This window comes from Bombus pyrosoma, linkage group LG12 (genome assembly GCF_014825855.1).
Source record: "Bombus pyrosoma isolate SC7728 linkage group LG12, ASM1482585v1, whole genome shotgun sequence".
Classification (NCBI taxonomy): domain Eukaryota; kingdom Metazoa; phylum Arthropoda; class Insecta; order Hymenoptera; family Apidae; genus Bombus; species Bombus pyrosoma.
The window spans coordinates 9,876,318-9,902,646 of NC_057781.1; the positions used below are offsets into that span (position 1 = coordinate 9,876,318).

At 41.9% G+C, this 26,329-nt stretch overlaps 1 protein-coding gene across 4 annotated transcripts in view; it reads left to right on the forward strand.

Moving 5' to 3' along the window:
- The window catches only part of LOC122573326 (amyloid beta A4 precursor protein-binding family B member 1-interacting protein-like), a 144,217-nt gene that overhangs the window by 97,003 nt on the left and 20,885 nt on the right, over nt 1-26,329 (forward strand). For all 4 annotated transcript variants that reach the window (XM_043739511.1, XM_043739512.1, XM_043739509.1 and 1 more), the window contains one exon: nt 20,647-20,746. In XM_043739511.1, the coding sequence (XP_043595446.1) occupies nt 20,647-20,746 (100 nt within the window). The remainder of the gene's footprint in view (nt 1-20,646; nt 20,747-26,329) is intronic.

The window sequence follows — 26,329 nt, forward strand, 5'->3', positions numbered from 1 at the left end:
CTTCTGGATCGCCGCAAATAGGATTTCGTGCCACGTGTAGATTTGAAAGTTTCTTCGTGGTAGCTTCCACCTCGCTGACGGCAGCCTTTTTCGCGCGCTTACCGGAAATAGTTCGTGGAAATTCCCTGGGGAGAGGAATGGTGATTCGGGACGAGGATCGCCAAAGGTTCGTCGATTTATTTGACCGTGCGTCTCCGGGATGAGAAGAAACAAACGTTCTTTGAAGAGGTTCCCTTTTCGCGGCCGTGTCCTTGGCGGCCACCACTGCTGGCATTTCATCGACTTGAATTTTAATAACTTTTTGAACCCATTGACAGACGTTACGAAGATGCAATGAATTTGGTTCTTCATGTATCTTCTTAAATAATTTCGTTCGGTACAAGTTGAACTCTTGAAACCTAACCCTGTCCTAATACGATCGGAATCTTTATTCGTTCGACATAATAGCATACTACAACGCATCAAATGTATAAAATTTCGAATCTTGACAATAGCATGTCTAACCAAATTGTCTGACAATGAACCAGCATCAGTCCGTCTGGCCCCAGAATGGCGAATTCCGTTATACTTGAATCATTCTCGGCCGAGAATACCTTGCGTTGGAAAGGTGACGCGGTGTCGAGACGGTCGTCGTCGTCTTTGAAGAACGCAGGCAGGTCCGAGGGCACCGACTGCTACCTATAAATAGTGGCCGGTGTTAACCGCGTTCGACTATTATTGGAAACGTCGCGGTTCTTCCTTTTGATTTGGTCTTTTCGCGAATTTCGCGAAAATCCTGCCACGTCCAGAGGCATCGACCATGCAGACGACGATTTTCTTTGGCGGTCAGGGCCTGGTGGGCGTGCAAAGACATGCAGCCGACCAAAATAGACGATGATACTTGAACCTCGAGAAGTTCTCTACCGAATCGTTCGATCTATTAATAATCGACCATCGAAGTGATATTTTGTCTCGCGTGGTTGATCGAGACCACGACGATCCAATCTCTCTGAGTAAATTTCAGTTCGGCCGAAACGAGAAAGACGGATGCCTACAAGTTTGCAAGGATACTGGGAACCAGAGGTCCTGTGAAAGTTTGACTATTCCATAGTTGTTTCATGGTTGGGTAGACCCATCGATATTTATCTGCTCACAGTCTGGCGCGTACTTAAGCGTGGGAAACGACCACGTGATGTACACGTGGGTTCTAGTTCAGGGCCGGTCTATCGATAATTTTTGTATCCACATTTTGTTTCATGTTCACCATAAAAGCGAGGATCCGGTGTATCGATGGATTTCGTTCATTTCGTATTATTCGCTCGGTGAAAAAGCGATCGATTTGCGCGAGTCACGAACGACTCGACGTTGTATAGCTTTAATCCTGCCGGATCTTTATTCGACATCGGGAATCAAGTTTATCTGCTCTTAAATCTAAAGCCTTAGCCTCGAATATTATATTTTTATCCTCCATGTATTTTAGTAGCGGCTGATAGTATATTTTTGATGAAAATGAAACGAAAATCGTGGAGCCTGTGTATAAAAAGTTCGAGAGTTCTCAGAATTTACGGTAAAATGTGTGATCTTTAAATTTAAACTTTGAACTTTGAACTTTGAAAAACCGATATCACCGAATTGAAATTCGAAATTTCTCTAAAATTAAAGCTTCCCAATTTAATTCACAGACTTCGAAGCCGTATTATTTTAATCTTAAACCACTGAACTCGTGTGTTTTATTTTAGATTTTCCTCTATTCTTATCCTCCCTTTTCTCTATTTTTAACCTAATCTTAGTAGAAAGTCAGCGATCTCGAAAATTCTACGCATCTCTCGAAGAATCCCTTTTATTCTTCCGTCGCCGTGCCTCTGATCTCTCATTCTTCGCTGTCGAAACCATTAAGGGAAATTCTAATCGACAAAACTCGGAGTAAGGCTGGAGGACGAAGGCTCCGTCTATATTTAAACTGGCGGGCCACGATGTGCGATTGGGATGCGTGGAAATGCCACGGGACGTGCTTAACGAGCGGAAGTATGTACGTTGCAGCTGCAGTTGCGACGAAAAGGAAACGCCCGACGATGTTGTACCTCGTCTTCTACCTTCAAACATTTCGCCAAGTATCTTCGTTAAAAATGTTTAACAATTTTCTTCTCTTTGCTTTCATTGAATATTTATCACTTGGCTCGCTATGTTCTATTCTATTCAAACAAATTATACTTTAACGTGCAACGCGCGACATCTTTCGCATATTTTTACGAAAATTCTGAATAAAATACACCGACGCTTTGCGGACGATGGTTCGTCATTGAAATAGTCGGAAAGAAATAAAATAAAAATTGCAACTGCTTTTTCGAAAGTTGGAACAACATAGATACGTAGAAATTTATACGCAGTTTCGTCTGGCGTAGTGGAAACGAATGGAAATGCGGTTGAATGCGTCCGAAACGTTGACCGAGAGCCGGTCGATGAGTTCGCTTAGCGAGAGAACAGGAAGTTCTATCGTGCGCTTTCCATGGGATTAGAATTTGTTGAATCGCGTGCCTGTGTCCACGGCCCTTTGTTTAACTTTCGGCTTGTGCCTCTATCCGATGCTCTGTGATTTTTTTTAAGTCAACCAGAACACGTCCGTTTGCGGTGATTCGCACGGACGCTCTGGAAACGATGCACGTTCGATTGGAAAATCCAAAGGTTCTTCAAACAGGCTGTAAAAATTTGAAACGGCTTTTCGGCTGATTGGATAATGAATTCCACTAGCAGAGAATCTAATGGAAAATAAAAGCGTCGAATGTTTTGTAATTTGCTACGTAATGTGTGAAGATTCGATTTGCTGTTGGAGTTGAACGTTCGCAGTGGCATAGTGAGTCTCGATAAATCCCGAGATTTCCATTGCTTCGCCAAGACCCGTTGTATGCGAGTCTTTTGACACGGAAGCCACGCAGAGTGTACGCGAGCTGGGGAAGACGATTTGCCTCTCGTCGGTCAATTACCGGCGAATTGGAGCGTCCATGCGCGTTGCTGAAGTGTCCACTTCCTTGAAACGATCCAATTTTGCTCCGTGGCAAACCAATATCGTTCAATTGCCGTGGCTGTTGGCAAGAAATTGCGGCGAACCATTTGCCGCACGCACGTAGCCACGCTCGTTTCGCAATTAACGTTTTCATTCTGCCAGTAACTGTCGATGCTTTGTAACTGTCGTTATACTACACCGTTTTCGTCCATTGAATCGACGTAAAATAATTTAACGGGATTCTATTACATCATAAAGGCACGCGAGTGACGCACAAAACGACGATTGGTAATTACTTTTTAATTTTGTTTCTGATACTAAAAAATCAATTTTCGTTACAGTCATTTTATTTTCATTTTCAGCAGAATGGTAAATTGCTTGGTAAAATGAGCGACCGAGAGTGTTCTCTATAATAAGCCCAGCTGTGCGCTAATAATGCTTACATCGATCGCACGAAAGTTTAATTATATAGAATCATCGCAATTAATCTCGTTACTCACGTAAGGAGAGATTAATTGCGTGGTTTCTGATGTCTGTAATTAAGCAGTGTGCGAAGTGTGTTTGAAATAAGAAGTAACTGAGTGATCGTTTTGTCGTGATAACTGCTGTAATCACGTTCTAACGATATTCTTCACTATCTCCTTTTATCGAAAAAGGAATTATTCGCAATTAATTGAACGTAGAGAATCATAAATGCCTAGGGGCCAATACAGCGGAATAAGAACGTAGACGAAACGATGTAAACGTAATACAAAAATTATTGCTCTATCGATAACTAATACTCGAACTTTGTTACCGTATCGACTTAATAATCTCAACTATTGCTAGTTGCAACCATTAATTGAAAGTACGTGTCACTGATTCGAAACATTCAAACATTAGTATCGATTTGATTCGAAGTGCTCGATCTTGTTCTTCAAACCGATACCACGAATCGATGACTTCGCAGTCAGGTACGGTATAAGGCACATCGAGAGGAGCGATCGATTCGACTCGAAATCCTCGACGTTCTCTGCCCGCTGTTGGCAATAACGCGAACAAACAGCACGGTTTCCAATTACTGGGTCGCACAATGAGACTGGGGCGTGGTCGATTAAAAGTCTATCGAACGTAGCCGTGGCGAGCGAGTTTTGTACGATAACCCGGAAAAACCGAAACGTCCAAAGCTCCAAACATAATCGTCCCCCGTTGCTATTTTCACCGTTGTTCGGCCACCGTATCTCGTTGCAGTGACGTATCGGAAAAGATACGGCTGGTCCGTTGATTTTCTCGTCACTTTCCAACGATACCGTGCCAACTGGAACGAGATGATGAACGAGAAGATGAACGAGAAAAATTGGAGAAAAAAGAGCGCGGAATGTTTTTCTTGCTTCGTCTCGCTTTTTAGTAGGTAGTCGTTGGAAATTGCGGATGCAGCTCCTCGTGGCTACTGCCAGAGATATAATGAATAGTCTGTGTGTATCAAGTTGTTCCAAGTAGAATTTTGTTTTCTTATGAGAGGAAAGAACGACGATGCAGGTTCAAGCATATGTATGGTTGGCTCTAGAGGAAAAGATAGTCTGCAAAGAACGTTAAATGACACATAGGAGGAATATGTTAGGTTCTAAGATATACGACGTTGTAGGAAGTTAATTAAGCTAACGGGTTTTAACGTACGAAAATGTACCGATGCACGTTGACGTAGAACACGTGTTTCGCTTTGAACGATACCAACAAACGGGGGAGTAATTGCGACCCGTGGCAACGTTAACCGGTTTTGCCAACTTTATAAAATAATTAACGAACCTAATTACCACGGTAATGGAGCTTTTGTTGAATATCTAACCAAGCAACTGCGATTACGTTCTTCCCTTGTCGTTGCGGAAAAACGGTCCCTGTAGACCTGTGCTGTTTTGAATGGATACACGCTGCCAGTGAAATTAAATTATTATGTATTATATATTAATTATGATAACGTGTAATATCACGAAGTATCAGTGATACAATGATGTAATTATTCTTCGATGTACATTTTTTGTTAGTATATTATATTAATCCTTAAAATCGACTTTTAAATGTAAATATATCTCTTTAAGCAACGTAAGCAGTACAAGCAGCATGTTACTTGCCATTTATAATTATCGTAAGAAAGACATCGATTTTATAGGAAATCTGTGACGCGTAAGAGGTAGTCCGCAATTAATAGCACCTGGTTCTATGAGCGAGATCCGAAGGAATCTTTTCCCCGTTTCTGCCCAAGAGGTTAATGCTTTTCTTCCAAGAGGCGTTTAATTCTTTTTTTTTTTTTTCAATTTTACATAAAAACATTATTAAAATATGCAAATAAATACAATTGCTACAGAAACTGCATAATTTTTAAATATACGTGGCAATTGAAGGTTGATAGCAGGATGGTTCCATAGCATAAAATACACCAGAATTCGAAGAAAACGATCAATCTTCTCCCTAATCTTCTGAAAATTCCCCGGTTTATAACGAGTCATTGTTCACGATAAAAACATGTAACAGATAAAATGTTAAGCACAAAGTCCTATAGTTGTCACCTATCGGTTGGATCAGCAATAAAAGGAAGTAGCAGGGAAACATCATCGGTTATCTTCGCATCGTACGATCGCTCGTTTCGAAAAAAGCGCGTACGACGCAGCTTGTATGTGTATCGCGTTTATCGAAACGATGCAGATAAGCAGCATCCTGTTTGCTCGTCGCTACGTCAAAATTTGTCATCGACTATGAAAAAATACGATGAACGAGGTCTTCTCATCCCCTACACCTTTCCACCTTATTCTTCCTTTTCTCGTTTCAACGCAACTGATCTTACAATCTGTCTTGATTTACTCGTTTTCTGTGCTACGGACTATCGCCAGAAAACGTTTCAAACCGGTCACCTTTATAACATTCTGTTAGACACAGAATGCCAGGAACCTTCACGCCCTCCTTTACTCTTGTCGTCGTTAGTCTATTTTTTCATCGTTTCGCGCGTTCGATCGACACGTTCGATTGGCGAAACGACAAAGGCCCGTGGCGCGATCGTTATAGCACTCGGCGAGAGAACCACGTCAATCTCGTGTATCGCGGCCTGCCTTGTTGTTCGTTAATTGAATCGTGCTAGGAGAAATTGTCGAGACAATGGATCGAGCGCTATTGCGTTGCGTTTCCAAGCGTGGTCGGGGCCCGCGGTTTTTAGAACGGTTATTTTTAACCGAGAAAAGCGCGTGCACGCGTGCTCATTGTTGTTATACAAGCGACCGGTTGTTGCGTAAGCCCCGTGTTCACCGATATGATGTGCTTTACGCCAGCATGAAGCGGAGAAATGCGCTCCTCGCGCTCTGTTGGATGCTGTCTCGTCGTTGTGCTCTGCGGAGCAGCCAATTGTGAAACTTGCAGATAATATTGTCGGATTAATAAGGATCAGAGGTGCGAAATTTGACTGGATAAAGTTTAGCAACGTGCGAAATTCATAGGAATAGAGAGAATACTCCAATTGTGTCGCATATACATAAAAATGTATGAATACACTTGGATCTAAATCTGTGAATCCAAATTTTTTATTGTTAATATTTTTGAATTTTTGAATTGACAATTGTAAAGGATAACGCTATCCGTTCGAAAACTTTCGTTCGTTTCAACTTATGTGCAGCTCTTATTACATGCCATTTCATAAACTTGTCAATCTGCACGTTCGTTCTCTAGAAACTTTTCACTCGCAGCTTGAAACTGGTTGCAGTAAATCTCGTCGTAGGAAAGAGAAATTTATTTCGCGCCATCGAGCTCAGCCTCTGTACTTCGAGTATTATTTTCTCTTTTCAGGGCTATTCGATAACGTCAGCCACTCGAGAAATATCATAAAACGGTATCTCAATGATAAGACGCGAAGTAGGAAAAGAATACGAGCTGGAAGGAGGTAAAGAGATACGAAGAGGTAAAAGCTTCGCCGGTATTGTTGCGATGTTCTTCGATAACTTTCGATTCTCACCAGTGAAACTTCCTCTACCAGCCACGCTATTTATCGCGACTCGTATCGATAGGCGTATAGGTTCTGCGATAAATCTACTGCTCGTAGATCGCGACTTGGTATCAGATTTAATTTCGATAAGTGACGAAGTCGCGGCTTCGATACTTTTAGCTTTTCAGCTAGATACTTTACCATAAAATACGCCTCGTGGATGGTCGAACCACCCTTAATAATGCTAATGGACGGACGAGCGAGTCTGCCAAGACGGTAAAAAAAAGAAAAAGAAAATTAACGTTGAAAAAACAAGAAGACGAAATCGAGACACGAAAAAGAAGGAAATGCCAAAGGCAGGATTGCCTTTTAGTTCATTCCCTTTGAACTACTCGTGGCAAACGCGAAACGCGGGGGTGCACGTAATCGATTACATACACGCGTGCATGCCCTTCGCGATTTAATTGGTTCGTTGAAACGATTTTATGCACCGGTGAATGAAATTTCGGCGATTCTCTCTTCGTTCGTGAAGATCAATTAGGCTTTTACGAGATTCGCGTTTACTTCCATCTTGTTTACGATTGAGACTCGCATGCTGGTTAAAAAGGTCAGCTAGCATCCAAACGGAACGTCAATCGTATATTTGCGTAATGAGGTTGAGAAATGGAGAAAAAGTGGCGTTGATCGATATCGCTTCTGCGAGGATAATCCGTGATAAAAATTTATACTTTCACCGTTTAAGAAATTCATGCATTCCCAGCCCATGTGAATCAACAATTGACGCGTCGCGTGTTTCCGAACCCACCTACCGCTTCTCAAACATCGATTTATCAAAGTGTTCATCATGAATGGACATCCGTGAACGAACGATAGCTTACGTAGAACCGTGAAGGAGCAGCTTGCGTTTTATCGAACGGAGCCCGATGCCATAAAATCAGAAACAAACGTGTCGTTGTTTCCGTAAGAAAACACGGATAGTCCTATGCAAACAAGATTGATAATTTATTGGGGAAAAACGATGAACACTCTCGACTAAGCAAACTAAGTAAATATATCGTGGAATCTTTGCGAAATTTTCTGATCCGCTACTTGCACGCACGCGTGACTTTGCAAATATGTAACATCGTTCCTCCATTCACGATACTTTTAAGCCGGTTGCATGAGATCACGAGTTTCTCGTTCGCCTTGATACGTCGCTGTCGAAGGGTGGCGATAATTAATCATCAGCACCCTCGTGAATAAGGGAGGTCGATTCCAGGGTGGATATTAGGGTAGCAGTTTTAGCGACTAGATGGGAGATCCGATCTAATTCGTCAGCCGACTGACGGGACGATTCTCTGTGAACAATCGGCCGACAGACGGTCTATTTCGTTGTCTGGTTCAATTTGAGACTGACTTTTTCAACTTCCTCTTTGGCCAGTGAACTGGTCGCTCTTAACTCTGCGTCAGTGTGGTGAGAAGATGTAACACGAGCTGTGTGATTTTTAAAGAAACCAATCTTTCGAGGCATTTAAGCTCTTGTGCTATATAACATTTTAGCAGGATGTCTTCCTGTATACTTCTTGTTAACTTTTCTTAAAAAAAAAAAAAAGAAAAAACATAATTCGTTGTTATAGTTACAAACTTTTTGCAAGGTCAGACGAAAGCGCAATAGCAAACAAATTATCCATTTTCATCACGAAATTTAATTAATGTCACTCGTCTCGATCAAGCAACGTTCGAGCGAACGTATATCGCGACGGCAAATCGTTTTAATTTAGATGCCGTTAAAATTTCTGCGGGTGCCCTCTGAATAGGGAGACAAATCGGCCGACATTAGGGCGACGGTTTTAGGGACTAGGCACCGGGTCTAATTTACCATTTTACTCGGCAGGATGTTCCTCGTTCCCTCGAAGAATCGCACGATACGCGGTGATAAGCGGCGAACTTTAAAGGAACGTTGCTTCCTGGCTGAACGGTCTCGTGAATGTCGCGTGATACTTCTGCCCTATCGTGTTTAGAATCTAGACTTAGACAACTGTACGGTTGGCCATCCGCTCACATCTGCGTGCAAAATTTCTGGAAACAAGCCTGCGCAGACACTGTGGGAAACGTTGAAGAAACAGAGAGCGAGTCGTGAAGATGCTATCGGCGAATTTTAAATTTAAAACGAGCAATTGCAGAGTTATATTTTGAAGATGCAAAGTCCAGATCATGTGTGATGTGTTATTAGGCTGTTATTTGCAAGTCAATCAGCTGAATATCTTCGTTCGTTCATCGTTCAGTGAGATGGATGGATATGAAGGCAAAATACTTTTCAAAATATTATACAATTGCTATATCTCAATTAATTAAATATTTTGAAGCCTTTCTAAGATTAAAAGCGTTTTTAACATTCCGCCATAATTGCGCCATAATTATGAGTCAAATTATGCTGCCAAAATTATAAACAATTATATAATTGTCATTCGACAGAACTATTTAGTCATTTATCATCATATATCGTACGAAACATTTATTTTCTCACATTTTCCCGCGGATAAAATGTAAAGGAAAGGATATTCCAACCTTTCTCCGTCATTCTCGTAAACATCATTCAGCCTTCCGTCGTTTCACGTCCAATTAATTTCTGGCGGGGCTTTCATTCTCCGAAAGCAAAGAGACAGAGGAGAGACGAGTCGATATCTCGTCATCGACGACAAAAAGGAGCGATGACATCGCGCGGACATACGCAAGTCTCTAGTGCTGCGTGCATTGTGGCTCGAGAGCTGCACTCTCCAATGCATTTTCGTGCACCGGATATGCAAGCACGCGACGGCTTAGCCAACGACGCATGTTTATTCCTCGTGGATACCGAATATTTTTCTTCGTCGTCGTCGAATTGACAGGTAACACGTACGTGACGTTTAAAACCCTGCATTTTCGAGATGGATGTTCGCATAGAAAAATTTCGATGGAAATTTTTCGTTGGAACGCCGACGATTTTTCCGTGATTGACGGTAGATGCTGGATAAGTCTATGGAATGAAAAATTGAACGTTCCACCTTGGTGACTTTGTCATGTTCGTCCGATGAATAGCAATGCTAGCGTGGAAGTGTATTAGTCCTTTCTTATTAAATGATCAGCGATACTATTTTCTTTTTACAAAGTATTTTCAATTTTTGCTTTAACTCTGGCGGTCGATTATTAATAATAGATTTTTAATTCGTTAATTCGTTAAAACGTCCAGAATACATAGGAGTACACTGTGAATGAATATGGAACCCTCAGCAAGATACAAAACCGTATTTAATTAAGCCGTTTCCTGCTTCTTGTTTTCCACTTCCTCTTTGTTCCTTGCTTTTTATCGTTTGTTTATTCAACACAGATATAACGTAGCTGCAACGATATACCTTTTGTGCAAACGGCTGAACCTTAGGACGCAAAACCGCTATGAAACGCGCGAGAACATCAAACGTGTCCTCGTGTACTTATTTTCAAGTCAGAATTAAACTTATGTTTCTCGTTAGAAAACCAAGAGAACGGTTCCTCGGGCGATTTCTGCTGCCTCGGCAACGAGTCTATAATTATATTTGCCTCCGTATCTCGCTTTGCGTTTCTCAGAGTTCTGCTGGACGTTTTGGAACGCAGCCTTAGCTGCATACGCAGACGCTTCGAAATAAACGATCGAACAGCACGGAATTCGAATTTCACGCGATCGAACTATGAACTTGAATTTTTGGACGATCAAGCTTGTAAAAGAAAATCGCGTACGTGAAATATGAAACAGGCGATAAAGAAAAGTTTCAAACGGATTAGAATAGCATGGAGTAATTTGTACGATGAAAAGAAAAATGGAATAAAATGTTTGAAATTCATCTGGAATCAAATCTCTTTGACTAGAATAGAAAATGAAAATCACCATCTGAAAGGATACAGCCAAGCCAATCTTCTGCTTTGTTTGTTTCGACAAACGACTGATCGACGTTCGCCCGTATATTTTCATGGCTACGGCCGACTGTCTCTCCATTACCAAAACTCTAATTGGGGTTGAGCCGCAGCCGATGCGGTGGCGAGATTATACAGCGCGAGGCAAGTGTACACATGGTAATAGGCACCTTCAGATCGTGTTTCTGCGTTGCGACGATAATGGAAGCCAAAGAGACGCTTGTTAGAGCCAAGTTGGAGCATAGTGCGTGGTCCCCGAGTATGTTTGAGCGTGTTCCAACAATCGATTCATTTGCCATGCCCTTAGATTTCCTGCAAACGTGGCTACGGGTCAAGGCTACGGAATATTAGCGAAGAAACAAGCGTGTTTTCTCCGCTTTCTTGAAAATTATGAAAGACATACAGAGATAAAACAGTATCTGTTGATACTTTTACGATTATCTTCAATTTTTCAGGCAAGTAGCCTTAGTCAATAAGATTGATAAAATCGATAAAAGAAAGGAGAAAATTCTGCGATAATTTCATATAGTATATAACATTAACGGTATCGCGATTATATGACAGTTGCGATCGTCGATTCTCAGAGACTTCGCTGCAATTTATCAAATAAATTCCCTGACACGAACCGTATCAGAAACAATTTTGCACATGTCACGTTAACTTCGTTCCTTTCGAACGTCATCAATAATGCAATTTCTTATGCTTTCCTTTCTTATTTCGTTGTATCTAACCTTTGCGAGAAATATAGCCGCTGTAGAGACAGTCACGTAGCGAATTTATTTTTGTATCTCCTTCGGAACAAAATAAATATCGAACGATGTTCCTCCAGAGACTTGCAAAGCTGCAAAGCGTTTTGAATCGAACTTTCGCTCTGATAGACGGTTCACAAGCTTTCTCTATTTTTCTTGCTCAATTGTCAGTTTCGAGAAGACGCTTTATCTTACTACCTGACTCCCAATTTTATTCCCTCGAATTCGCTTGCCTTTTCTCATCTCCGTCCGTGTAAAAGGCGCAATATGTTCGAACGCAAAGTTCATTTAACCGATTGAATTTATACATTTGTATCCGATCTACCGTTTCGTCTCAAGATTTTTGTTTGCTGGATTCGATATTTCCAGTTCATTGAATTCCTGTTTACGAATCCATATGATTTTCGGAGGAATTCATAGTTACTTCGTCTGCTGAATATTATTTTCGCAGATATACCGTATTTGTTCATTTACTCTAAATTGAACAGATATTATTTTGTCGGTTAAATATCGCTTCCGCAAATATTCCCAGCAATGCTCGATTTCATATAAATTTTCTATTCCGAGAAAATTGAATGTCAAAGTTACGTGGCTATTTACATAACCATGAAAAAGCTAGGAAATTATAAAACGATCTATCAGTTGTCCATTCAGGAATTAAACATTCTTCAGACGAAATGTTATTCTTACAGAACCATATAGTCGATCCTCCATTAAACGAACACGAATGATATCAGAGACTATAAAATGAGTCCTCGTAAGAATTTACCAGCATCAAAAATCATTTAAAAATAAATATCCCTCACCTACGTGTGAATTTCTTCCAAAAATCGCAAATGAGTCCATCGTAAAGAGAAAAACGGTCAGAGAAATGCTAACAGAATGACAATTGCTCGATGAAAGTTGCCGTCAAATGGGCGCGAGTCGCGGACAAACAAACGTCGATATTAAAAGGTGCCATCGGGAATGTCGCGGTGGTTCGTTGTGCCAAGTGTTTTCGGGGGAAGCGGAATTTTCCATCGCGAAACGGGGGCTGGACACGGGCAATCGTCGACGGAGGGTTGCGTCGTATCAACCTCCACGATTACGCAGGTTCGTGTAGGTGCGTGAATGCACGACCGAGCTCGAATACAACACCTGAGCGAATGCATCTGCTGGTCCAACGAACCTTGTTTCTCTCTGACTCTCCCCCTGCCTGTTTTCTAGTCCGTGGAGGGGTAATTCGACTCCCGTGAGTTGTTATGGCGGCGTTGCATCGAGTGCAGTTGGGGTGGTGCGAACAAGTCAACGCGTCGGACCAGAAACTATGAAAAGAAAGTTCTGAAGAAAAGAAAAACCGATGAAATTTCTGAAGGATGTTTCGTTCTTACGCGTGTACGTACAGTCGGATGAAACGAGCTGTGTTGTAACGCATGAAACGTCTGGTTTTTAATGATTGGTATTTCGTAAAATATAAGATACGATCGTATTATAAATCGTAAATTATGTAATAATTATATGACATCGTATTGTCGTTAATTATAGCAGTAAATTATTATACACGTAAAACATAAAAATCGTGTACATAAGAAAATAGAATGGTAAAGAAATTCTAATGGATGGATCACGTGCAGTTTTCGTAAGCTCGCTGTTATTTTAACGCAGCGATCACGTCGTAAGATTTATATCATGACTTTGTGGAGAGAAAATTGTGAAAATCGTACGAGAGATTATAGGAGGTAGGATGCATCGGTGCATCGATGCGGTTCCGTCTTTAATTAAATTCGCCCAAAGCCGGGGCGGCGTTCGTTAAATCCTTTTAATTAAGCTCGTTTCATCAGCAGGCGCAGGCCGTGCTCGTGGCGAACTGAAAACACACTAACAATCCTGCGATTATATTCATTTTCACCGTAACAATAAATTGCAGAAGTTTCACCCCCCTCCCCCCCAAAACTGAATTATAGATGATACTTTGGTAAACTAAAGTACTATCAGATCAAAGCCATAAATTCATAACCGAAACTATTATGTAAACAAGCTATTCTTTAACCTTAATTAAAGTTTCCACGGTTTATTATACGAAATTAGCACAAGAAATTGCATTGTTAATGCTAATCGACATACTGTATAATTATATATAATTATATATAATTATATAAAACTAATCGTATAATCATACAATTATTTGTAATTAGTCACTTAAGGCAAATAACATTTTATATCGTAATGTTACGACAAAACAATATTACAAAAATATATATAAAAACAAGACGTTGGCAAGATAAAATCGATTGACAACGTGGTGGATCTTAAACCTGTTTTCCCGTAAAGAATAGGAGTACTGTCATTGCCCTGTACACTTCGTACGGAGGAAATGTTCCAAGAAACACATTAGGTAGAATGGAATCTGCTCAGTTGAAATTTGCCCTTTGCTAGTGCAAGCCATTTGGCCGCGCGTGTCTTTATCGTATCTCCGGCAGGGGGTGTTCGCAGGACGATTTCCTCGCAGCATTGCGCAGGAAAAAGTATCGCCGTAGTCCTGTGTTCCTGCGGGAACAGGCGGAATCGATAGCCGCACATGCGCGTGTTGGACGCAGAGGGAAGCAAAGGGGAAGGAGGAAGAGAACGAGAGAGAGATAGGAAGTTTCTCCTCTCGTTCGTTCACGTCGTGGAGGGAATCGAGAGGGCGAGGGACGAAGAACCGACCGGCTCCACGTTGAATCCCTCGCGGATCAGCATCCAGTGCCTGCAATACCACGCCAGTACGCGATCACGCCGGTCGTCCGTGTCCACTTCGAACCGTCCACCTCGAATCTCGATCGTAATCCGACCGATCGTTCCAAATCTTTCCGAATTTTTCACAGGATGTTCCTTCACACTCCTTGAAGATCTCTGACGATGAAGATTCCTGCGATTTTTTGCGTGTCGCATCAATGATTTCCACGTTATCGTTAATTGACATGTTCTTGTTTCTCAGTGAAAAAGTATCGACGTCGAAACGTAAATATAGATTTTTGTGAATCGAACTATGGAAACTAATGGGATAGATCTTGCTGGTCGATGGTTATAAATATTGGGACAGGTTCAGTGTCTTACAGATTTTAGACGCGTCGTTAACGTTAGAAAGATTTCTTCGAAGACTTGTTCGGGGATTGTAAGCGAAGTCGAGTCAATCGCAGGATGTGATCGATTCCTCTACGGGCTGTCCCATCGCCGGAAATCGCGTACTCTATCCGTTCGGCACGGGAGGAAATCTGAGTGACCGATGATTTCATTAGCCTGGTCACGCGAGAGGAGCTTGGACGTTGTTGTGAAACGGAGGCCCATGACGGCCGACCGTTCCCCGCGATGACTATCGTTAAACGATCGCTCGGCCAGGTTCAAGGACTGTTATTGGCCACGACACCGTGCTATCCTCCCCCTTGTAGCGTAGTCTCCGATTCTTAGCGTCGATCGAGGATCGTGGTGGAACGCAGAAAGTCTAGACGTATAAAACCAACTTCCTCCGAAGTAAACAATTCGTTCTTAATCTACGAACTGGCTTCTTCTAACTTCATTTACGAGATTCCATCCGTTCTTCCGATTTGTGCTGAATGTTTCTCTTCATAGTCGCGTGAATTATGCCGGGAATAATTATCAGTTTATACGTCCATACAAATAATCGTAAAGAGAAATTACGAAAGAAAGAAGACACGATATTCTTCAAGAAGATGCTGTAAACGAGAGTTTGTGAGCAGAAGCGAGGCTATCAGGAAGCAGAAGCTTTCCAGGCTGCCAAATGGATAGGTTTTTCCGATGGAAAAGCCACAAGGCACAGGAGGACGTGAGTAGTATGCAGGAGAGAAGCAGAGAAATTTACATTTGATTGGGTAGATCGCTGAGTTGGCTTCTTATGGTTTGGTATGGCTTGGTCGAAAACGGTCCCATGGCATGGGATAAAGGACCGTAGGATAACACGCGAAGAATAAGAGAGGAAACGAGCAAAGAGGGAGTCGTAGAAAGTTTGAAGATGAAATTATGCATGTATTAGGAGACTATGCTTAAGCGGGGTTCTCTCAGGTGGAACGGGTTCCTAGAAATTGTAACTCGCCAGCGATTTCCTCTATACTCTCTGTGAACGCGTAGGATTATGCTTTCCGAACCGGTTTCCGCATTTAAAACACCAGGTTACGTGTAATGCGCGATCATCTCGCGGAAAGTTGGCCTGAATGAACGAAACACCGACAGAAGATGCGGATTCCTGTTCGTAAAACGTGCAACTTTGTATCAAATGGATCGATCAAAATGGATGTCGTGTTAAAAGTGCCTATTTAAGAAATATATAACTTGGAGTCGATTCGAAACATTCAGTTTATAGGTACAGAAATCAAACCTCTACGGTTTGCTCCTCTCAGATTCTATCGGTAATAGAGAGCACGAATAAAATTGTACATGGCAATTTCAATATCGCTGAAGCTTCGTTAGAGCAATTCGAATGTTTTATCGTCAGATTTTCATATCATTACCCTCTCAAACGCCACTAGTACCTTAATATTCTCATAAATATCCAAAACGGGAATAACGCTACGAAATTGGATACAACGACCTTTATATCGTTGCGGTAAATTTCGGGGTTCGAGGAAATGTCGGGGAACATCGTATTGGCACGAGATGCTGTTCCAACAGAGGCAGCCAAAAAGGGAGGGGTTTCTTCGGGGATTCTTCCGGACGGGGACAAATCACGTATTTCTCTCGCGCAACCCAGTGTCTCTGTGTCCTGAGCCAAGAAGAGGATTAAACACACTCATGGTATTTTTTCCCCTTCGTGGCAAAGAATTCTAACGTCGTTCGTCAGACTTTCTCCGTAACGTGACTCCTACTATACCTCCTTATTTCAACCCCTTAATCCGACCTTAAGTCGGACGAATGCGATAATTTAGAATTCTTCGATCTTCCAGATACGACTTCGACCTCCTACGAGCTTTCTTATGTTGTCAGCCAAAGTAAGGATAAAAGATTCTTCCAAAGGGTAGATACCCCATTTCTTCTCTGGTCTTAAGCATCAATAAAGGGTGGCTGAAGATGTTTAATATTAAGTTGGCACGTCAGGCGCATACAGACGGCACCTGCATTTCCCCGAGGGTTGTTCCGCTCTCGCACACGGGTGACAGGCTTATTTCCGGACGATTTTACGGCTGTTCTCGTGAAACATGCTTCTTACTTAAGCTTGACAGTCGATGCGCCGAAATATTCTACGGTCGTGATGAATGCGGTATCTGCAATATTCGCGATAGCTTCCATTGACTGCGTCCATGTCCATTAATCATTCCAGCGAATCGAATGGCTATGGACATTCGCTTTTGCGTTAATGCTCGCCGAGGCAGATGGCAATTAAAAGCGACTGACGGAATGGTATCTTTATTTTTCGTTAATTAGGCTTCCGGTGAGAGGTATCAGGGTGTAGATTGTTTTTCCCGTCTCGCATCTTCGGACGTAAAAGTTTCTCGTAAATTTTCATAAATATTCGATCACGCCGCTTGAAAGCAAAAACATTTGCTTACGACGAGAAAATTGGTAGATTCGAGGCCAACGCAAGTTTGAAAGAGCAATCGCAACACAATAAAAAAAGAAAAGGAATCTGCACGATCCGATGCAAGTTGCGCGAACCATCGTCGGAAGCGTGTTCTCGAAACTTTTTAAACCGTTCTTTCCAGTCGTTTGCTCGCGTTGTTTGCACGATGTTACAGCTGTTTCTTTGAGAGACCGTTCCAGCGTGAAAAGTTTCTCGCTCGAGTCGAGAGAAACAACCCGCGTGATATCGTTCGCCGGTTGAATCGAGGAAAGTTCGATCCTCGGCTGTTGAGTTTTTATCGCCGAGCGATAAAGCTCGGGCGAAGAAAGGTTCTCAGCGAGAATAAATTGGCGGCAAGCGGCCTTTCTCTCCTTTGGCTTTTTCGTTGGGAAAAAGCACGAGTCCTCGAGAGGGTAGTGTTGTAAAAGGCCAAGAAAGCGTAGTCGACTCGAGTCGAGAGTAAACTCGTACTTTGCGCGGGTAAACCGACACTCGGCCGAGTGCGAGCTTTCTGCTCTTTTCAACTCGCGTTCCGTCGCCCGGAAGGGACCCCGTGGCCATGAAAAATGTAAGGTCGCGCGCACCCCGTGCCGCGTACAAATTATTTCATCATCGGCGGAGAACGTCTCGAGGGGATATTTCGTGGTCTCTAGAGAACGCTTGCTGCGTCTTCCGCTTGTCGTTTATAGGCTTTCGCCTCGTAAACCTGTTCGTTTCGGCTGGAGATATTTTCATTATTTGCAACTACGAAAGATAGATTTGTTTAACGTCGATGGCGGTGGTGTTAAAATCGACGTGCTCGACATTTCTTTTGTCTAAAAAAAAAAGTAGGGGTTGAAATGGATCGTCGATGTTCTTTAACCTGTTAAGCGTTCTACACGTTGTTTCGTTTCTGTCGAAACAAGATACTAAACCATCTCGTCTACGGATAAACCGACAATTCAGAAAGGAACACGATACTTCAAAAGCAGCATAAATTAGACGAACATGTATCACCGCAAACGTTATCGTTTGAAACATACGGTATCACTCTGGTTGGAATAGTTCAGAAACTTGATTCCTTGACCGTTTCGAGGACGTTAACCGGCGGATAAGATCCCAATCGAGCGATTTCCTTGCTCTCCCGTTGTTTCACTCCCACGCGCGCTCGCCTCATCGCTCGCTGATCGATTAACTTCTCAGCGAGGGAATCGACGTAGGAATCCTGGGAGAAATTCGTTCTCCGCTATCGCAGCGTGGTATCTGACCCCGTGAACGTCAATAACACGGCTAAATATCCGTGACAATGCTCCGCGCGAGATACGACCAACGTAACCGTCCACGAGTTTCGCGTTACAGGAAGAGTCGACTTATCCGGTCGAATCTAATTGTTGTGCCTGATGGCCGAATGGTGGTTACCGGGTCGTTCACCACGTTTACACCCACATTGCGTTTACCAGCTCGACGGGAGAAGCCATCGCTGTAACACGCGTCCCTCTATATTCTCGTGAACGTAAGCCCCAGCGATTTATTGGGTTTGATGCACCTCGCTGAACTCGAAAATGAACAGTTCTCTCTTTTAACGGTTAGTTTGTGTGTCTCGTATTTTCTCTGTGATAAACATTTTTTGGTGTTCGATATAGGATCTTCGATTAATCGCCGTTATAAATAATTCCCTGACATTCATGCAAAGAACGATATAAAAGCGTACGAAACGGAAGAGACAATAAGCTCGTAATTCGCTAATAACACGTAGGATGAAAGGTCTAATTTGATTTGCAAGCAGATTTGAAAGATCTCTTTCGCCAATCACGATCCACTTGGTAAAGTGTCATCAAGCATTCTAAGCAACGCCACGCCAGTTTCACCCTGTCGTTTACAAGTCACCCCGTGTTTCCAGTCGCTTCAGCTATTCAGCCATCGAAGAATCGCCGATACAGCGTCCCATGAGATCCTATGTGCCCTCCGGTCACACAGCTAGAGAGAGCCAGGTCGTGGAGAGAGGAGAGGGATGGAGAGAGGCGATCTATCAGGCGTAGCGAAACGTGTACACGGGGTACACACGGCGAGCCCAGTTTTCTCCTATCCGCTGGAACGTTTTACGTTCCTGTGTTTCTGTGTATGTGTTCACGTTGTGCACGTGTACGTGGCGAAGCCGAAGGCATTGTGTGTTCACCGTGTGGAGCTGTTGCTTGATTAACCGCCGTAGAACGCCGCATGTACATACACGGCCGAGCGGGCAACTCGGTTCTCGCATTATTTACGGTTAATGGTTCAAAACGCGGAAGTCCGCTGGCTGTGCGCCACCGCGAGAGAAGCGCTCGCTGGACCTCTTCCTCAGAGAACGCCACTTTTTCAAAATCTTCTCCCAGTCGCGATGTTGTAGATCGCGTGGAAATTGTCCAGAATTGCTAAGACGTTCCTTATTACCGAACAATGGGATATTCTGCGCTCTAAGTGGCAGAATACCAATTATTCGCAATCCAATTGTTATTTCCATTATAGAAATTGCATACAATTTTCAAATAAAATGGTATTCTAAAGTAAATTTCTGGATGCTCGACGTCGACGGCCGCTGGAAACGGAAGCACAAACTTCTCCCGCGCAAACATCCCTTTAAGAGGCAAGTTTCGCCACCTTCGGGCTACGATACACAGAAACAGCACCGTTTCTTCGTTATCATTGCATGCACGCGTCTGCAAAACAATCGAATATCTGGAAGTCTTCCAGTTCTCCCTTTTCCACCCTTCTCGGCAACTTCGACGGTACTTCACTGCCAACAATTCCTATTTCGCCCCAGAGCGTCGAATCAGTCCTACGGAAACGTCCTTGGAGCGCGCGTTGAAATTTCGCCGCGTTCACCGATCTCGCGAAATTGATCGCGGAACAATGTGAGATCATCCGTAGGAAATTGGGTGAGCGACTCCGCGGTTTCACGTAAATCGCATTTCCAGCCGAGTTAGGAACGTAAAAGGATCTCGAGCGGATTATCGATCGATCGTGTTGCAGCAAGAAGTGTCGGTAGACCGCGAGGAACTACGGATTCAGCTCGCGTTTGCGCCTCTATTTCTGTTACAGAGGACTCATCGTGTTGTTTTCTTTGTCGGACGTGCTTGCGTTATCGACACCGTTTCTAGGGTGGTAAATGATTTATTTCTGTATGTTCAGCCAGCGGCTGTGACATAGTGCGCTTGGACATAGCTGAAGAAGAACTTTCGACGTTCTTTTTGTGAAGTGAATTACGCGTGGAAGAGTTTGGTGGGGAATTTTTCGATGATGTCTCTTTGATTAGAATTGGTGGCGTTGGCGATAGTTTTACTGTTTCAACGATACCTATACTTGTGATGTATCATGTCGTTTGATCGATCGATCGATTGCACAACCTGTATACCGTTGTGTAACGTTAATATCTCGTACATTACATATATTACGAAATATCGAATGCAAAGTATTTTTTCTCAAACCAGAAAATCTTTAAAACTTCTTTATTCAACAGTGCCTATAAATAACAACGCTAAAATAAATAACTAACTAACGTTAGAACAAATTGCTGTTGCAGGGTCTGGACAATGTGAGCTCAGCGACCCTCAGGCCTTTCAACTCGGACATCAACACGCCGAGAATCGATAGCTATAGGTTCTCCATGGCAAATCTGGAAGGTGAGCTATCTTTTTTTGTATCCAAAATTCTCAATAGAGATCGATCGTTCCGTCTCTAATTTCCGTAATTTCCGCGGCTGTGACATTGCGCCGTTCTAAAAAAACGTTTCCTTCGGGACAAAAAATCCGACTTCCTCCTTTGTTCAATACCGTGAACGTCCGTCCATGTTCATACACGACCTGTGTCTCGTATCTAGGACAGTTTTTCTAACGTTCCACCCTCCTCCATTTCGTGCTTCGTGAATAAACGGAAGGGACATCGCGCACAAAAGAGACGTTTCATCCCGCGAGATTGTGGCGTAGCTTTTTTTTTTTTTTACCCTCGGAAACGCGCTCGTGGAACGCAAAGAAAACGACGATGTTTTCGTTGATCTTACTCTCTGATTAAATCGGCTGTTGGTGGCGTGCAAATGTCCCTCCACTAATGTTCGTGAAACCGAGTCGACGGCAAATGAGTTTTTCTGTGGACAAAGAGGGGACGCATCGGTAAAGAGCAATTTCCGGTGTTTTATTGCACCTTGTGCTGCGATTTCGTGGCGACACGGCGATGCGACGAAGAATCTGATCAGGCACGATGATCTTATCGTCGATAAAAGCATTTCGAGATCGTAAATTACATGGTTATTGGAAAACTTGAACGTTAAATGACCGTTTAGGTTAGAGGATTTAATAATTTGCTTACCACGGACGATGAGCAAGACGTCGTTTAATGTTATCGAAAGTTTTCGACTGTTGGTTACTTTGAAGGTAAAAGTGGTGAAATTAGTTTCAGTCCTGGGTACGAAGTTTTCAACTAAGGAAATCGTATTGAAGTTACACGTAGTTGTTTAATATTAAACCTCGCTGTATCGTAAAATTGTAAAAAGTATTATATTTTGAACTTTTTTTTTATATATATATATATATATATATATATATATATATATACCTTTTTCTTTTTACACATTACGAGTCTTCTGTGCATTTTTATGTCCTTACATTTCCCATAAACGAATAAAAATGCGCAGTCCATTGATTACTAATTCCTTTCACTCGACTCTTTTTACTATTCCTTTCGACAGAGTCGTAAAAACGTAGGAGGAATTGAAAAGCGAAGAAATATTCCTATTTCCCCCAGTGTATTTCTTTGAGTGCCACAAACGTCTAGTAAGCAGGCTGAAGCGTAGAAAATTCGACGCTGGTCGAACGTGATGCCTGGTTCGGTGGTGGCTCGAATCGCCGGTCACGTCGTCTCCTGCGGCGATTCTGCGGCAACGGCAGCTGCAACTGCAACGGCATCGAGCCTCGCACCTACACCACGCGCTTTATCTTAAATCTTTTGAACTAGCTCCAACCTCTCCGTCGCGCAACGAGAAAAATCCCTGCCTCGTCGTATCAGCGAATTTATGCTCGATAGTGGCGCATAGCAGGCTCTAACCGCACGGTGCGCGCGCCCGATAGTCTGAAAAATCCTGTACCATGCTTGTATCTCAGCTTCGCACCTTCTTCCTCGCCTCTGGCTTTGAAAAACTCCGCCCTCTTTTCGGTCGTTCGATTCATTTGCTTCTTTTTGACTGTTAAATTTAACTTTATTGCTTGGTGGTTCTGTCTTATCACGGGTATTTCCGACTTTTTATTTTTTCAAGACAATGTTCAGGATAAACAAAAATTATTTCATATTTTATTTGAACTCGAGGTACGTGATTGATTTTAAAGAGCAATATTATTCAAGGTTTTAGTACGTTTTTCTATCTCGAACGTTCTTTAGATACAATTTTTATACTCTCTCGTTCAAAATGACCTATAATACCTCGTTAAAAATCGTTTTACATTACCCAAGTACTTGTTTGAAAAGCGCAATGACGATAGTACTTCACGGAAGTACGATAATTCACGTTAAAACCTTTAATTATAGAAAAGAGGCGAGAGCGACACGAAGAGGATGAGTACTGAAAAAGTTTAAATACGTGCGTTAAAAATACGTTAAAAATGTACGCGTTGAAAGACGAAGTAATTTATAAAGTGACAGTAGAATCTGCTCCTGAGAATTGATACGAGCGTGTGTGTTTTAATTAATGTACACTCGGATTGAAATCGGAATTACCACGGCAGTTTCATTACCGCGATGCAATATTCTCCACTTTTAATCCGTTCTTTCTACCTTTTCCGTTTTCCGAGCTTTCGCTTTCCTTCAGTCTTTTTGCTCTTCGCTCTTTAATTATTCCTTGAACTTTCATTCGCACCTCGCTCAAAGGGCGAGACACGGTTTTACGGCGATCGTGAAACGTTCTCAAACCAATTTGATAAACGTCGTTGAAATCACGTTTAAACGAATAAAATTATAGCCATTTCATTAATTTATCTCGTTAATGTAGAATGTCGATTAAAACGTCGTTATTGTATGCGAAACTGTTTACCTGTACGTAAATTTTAATTACCAATTAACACCATCGAAACGTATGATTACCTGTGACTAAGTTTTATTCGACGCGTAAATTATTCAACGTTTCGCTGGATCGTGTTCGAATTAATTTACGTTCAAATTTATTCGATCTATTCTTAAGCTGTCTCGCTGTATCCTACACGCGTAATTTAAAAACACGCTTCATTCGTGCTTGAACTTTGGTTACCCGCAGCTGTCCTCTTTATTAAGGATCCTTGCTTCTTCCGTCGCAAAGTAAACGCGCAGTGAAAAGAAGAACCGACACAAAAGAGGCTCGAAAGAAGCCAAACGTGTGCTCAAAGGACTAATGACTGTTGCGTTCGGCTTGAAACAGGACAGTAGGGGGTAAAATTGGTAACTTGACGAAACTTAAGGAGGGCAAGTCATGAAAAATTAATCGCTATTTTTTATTCATTCAAACTTCCTTGTACTTCGCAGCAGGGACATACCATTATGGCTTGTATTTTATCGTTTACCTCTTTTCTATTTATATTTATGAGTAAAGTAAATGGATTTTTTAAACTTTAATTTTGTTGCTACCAGTAAGAAGCAATTTCACGATCGTCTCATTCTCATTTCTAAAACTAAATTTTGTACCTTGGTCCCGTTTCTTTAGTCGCTCGGTCGTAAACACGTAAATTTGCATAAACATTCGCGGTTTAATCACGATCGAAGAAAAGTACGAAACGCAAACGTGTACCAGGAAAATTGCACGCTCAGTTGTTCGTTGCGATCCGGTATCTTCGCAGAGGATTGCCGTGGCATCTCTAGAGGGGCAGGCTACGATCGAGTTGTAAAAATGCCGAACAGCTCGGGACTTGCATTCAATTACAGCGACGTAGCCTCGCAGAAATTTAATCAATCATCTCGCGACGCATTAAAATAGCCCAAGCGCATACTACGCTGGCGTCGTTTCATATCTTCCGTCCGTTTTCCCCTCTTGGACATTCTGCATGCGTTTATAACGAAATTCTAAGTTAATGATGTTAAGTTCGCAACGGTTGTACCGCGACGAGACCCGCGCAATTTCCATCGTTCCGGAATATTCGTCGTAGCCCTATCGCTTCGAAGACCTGGTGAATGTTGTGGTACCGAATTTAATCTCGTTGATGGACGCTTAAAGAGCTCTCGGTTGAGAGGTAGAAGTTTCGATGGCAAAGAAATCGGAAGCTTTTAGAGTAATCTAAATTTTGCAAATTTAATAAAAATGTTAAATGAAATGTTCCATGCCACGATCGTGGCAGTGCATCGATTTAATGATTTAAAATATTGTGTTTCATACATATGAGATATTTGAATAGTCGGAGAAGTAGCATAAAGTATTTGTGAAGCGAGTTAATTAATTTCAAGAAGACAACCGTCATAATTTAAATTGAAGATAATCGTGCTCGTCGCGCGATCGCGTATCGCACTTATGCACGCTTTTCTTATCTCTGTATTACCCGATATACTTCAATGGATGGTTTTACGATATCGCGGCGATCATAAAATCTCTTTATCAACGCGCTTTTACGGAGCTCTCACGGAACGACCATCGGCACTTTCGATCGTCGCGATCACCGCTCGCTTATCATCTCGTAAAAGCATTCTCATCGAATAGAAAATAAAACCTTGCAGCGAATTTCGTCTTCCTTTGCGTCATCAAGTATTTTATCTGTAGCGCGAGGGTAATGTGATCGTCGTGCGAGATTTGGTAGGTGCGATAAATACAACAGTCTGATATACCGCGAATGTTATGTTCCAAAGATGAAATGACTTTTGGAGAATTCAACTGCCTGAAAAATATGGATGTATCGTAGGATCTCCTACATTTGATAGTAATTAACATAAAGACGCGTTTAAATTTTTAAAACCTTCCAAGTGTATAATAAAATTTTCTTTTTATTTATCTGAATTTAAAAAGCTCAGCAAAAACTGCACTATAGCAGAGTTGCCAAAATATTGACGCTAAACTGCTCTGCAATGTGCAAATATCGCAAAAATATCCGAGTAAAATTCATTTCTGCGCGCTATGTATTTTTCCCGGATAAGTTTTATTTGAAGAACAGAGGAGAACGAACGCGTACGAGCTAATATTGATGCAAATTTTAAATAGTCTAGCCGGGTGCATTCGCTGAAGAGCAACGAGCGGTAATAAAACAGGTGAAATTCATTTCCTATAAAGCACACGAAACCAAGCGAAAAGGTTTAATGCAAGCAGTTAGGTATCGTTCTTTGTGTCGATCTACCTAATAATTTTATTGTCCACCATATTAGATACAATATGTTTGCGCGTTTCCTCTTATCGTACGTAGCCAGGAACAAACGTAACTAATATCGGAAGCAATTAAGTTTTTAATGACTTCTTTATGTTACGCGCGATAAAAACGACCAATCGATGCTGAAAAATTCAATATACGTTCGAACGATGTGGTAAAAGCGTTGGTTGGAATACATTTGGTAATATTTCAGAATTTTACAGGCTTCAGGCGAATAAAATTTGTACAGTATTTTGAAGCGAAATGTATTTTCAATAAAGTTTTCGTGACTCTTTTACGATTGATGTTCTATATTAAAAATTAAATCGTTAGTTGAATTTTAAAGCATTTTGGTAAAATTTCACGACGTATATTTTACGTTTTATGGCATTATGGAACAACGGCTGTAAATATTGGACCTTCAAAGTTTTTGTATTCTAACTTAACATTTTTAAATTAATGGATAATATAATTTACAAAAGTTTGTTTTCATATTATTTATTTTATTCTTATTTAGTATCTCTTTATTATTCTTGTAGGTAAGTAGAACATAGCGCCTTGTGTACTTCGTAAAATAATTTTCATCAGATTACAAATAATATGTATAAAATGATCAAATTGATTAGTCGACGTTTATCTGTTTGGAGCTACAGAAATGAATGAAATGTTGCGACCCCGGAGAAAGGCTCGAGAATACGGATTTTTACGCCATTCAAAATATCTCCATTGCGCGTTCTAAAGGAAATCCCTGCTCTCCTAGCTCGTTAATTTATTCTCTTTGACAAATTGTTTCTTCTTAGTCGAGAACGAGCATCCTGTGGGAAAGGTTGCGGCAGAAATTGCCAGAGGCCACGAGGCTGAACCGGTCGTATTAGGTTCCAGCCTCTTCTGACGAATAATGTCGCGAGTTTATTTCACTGTCAC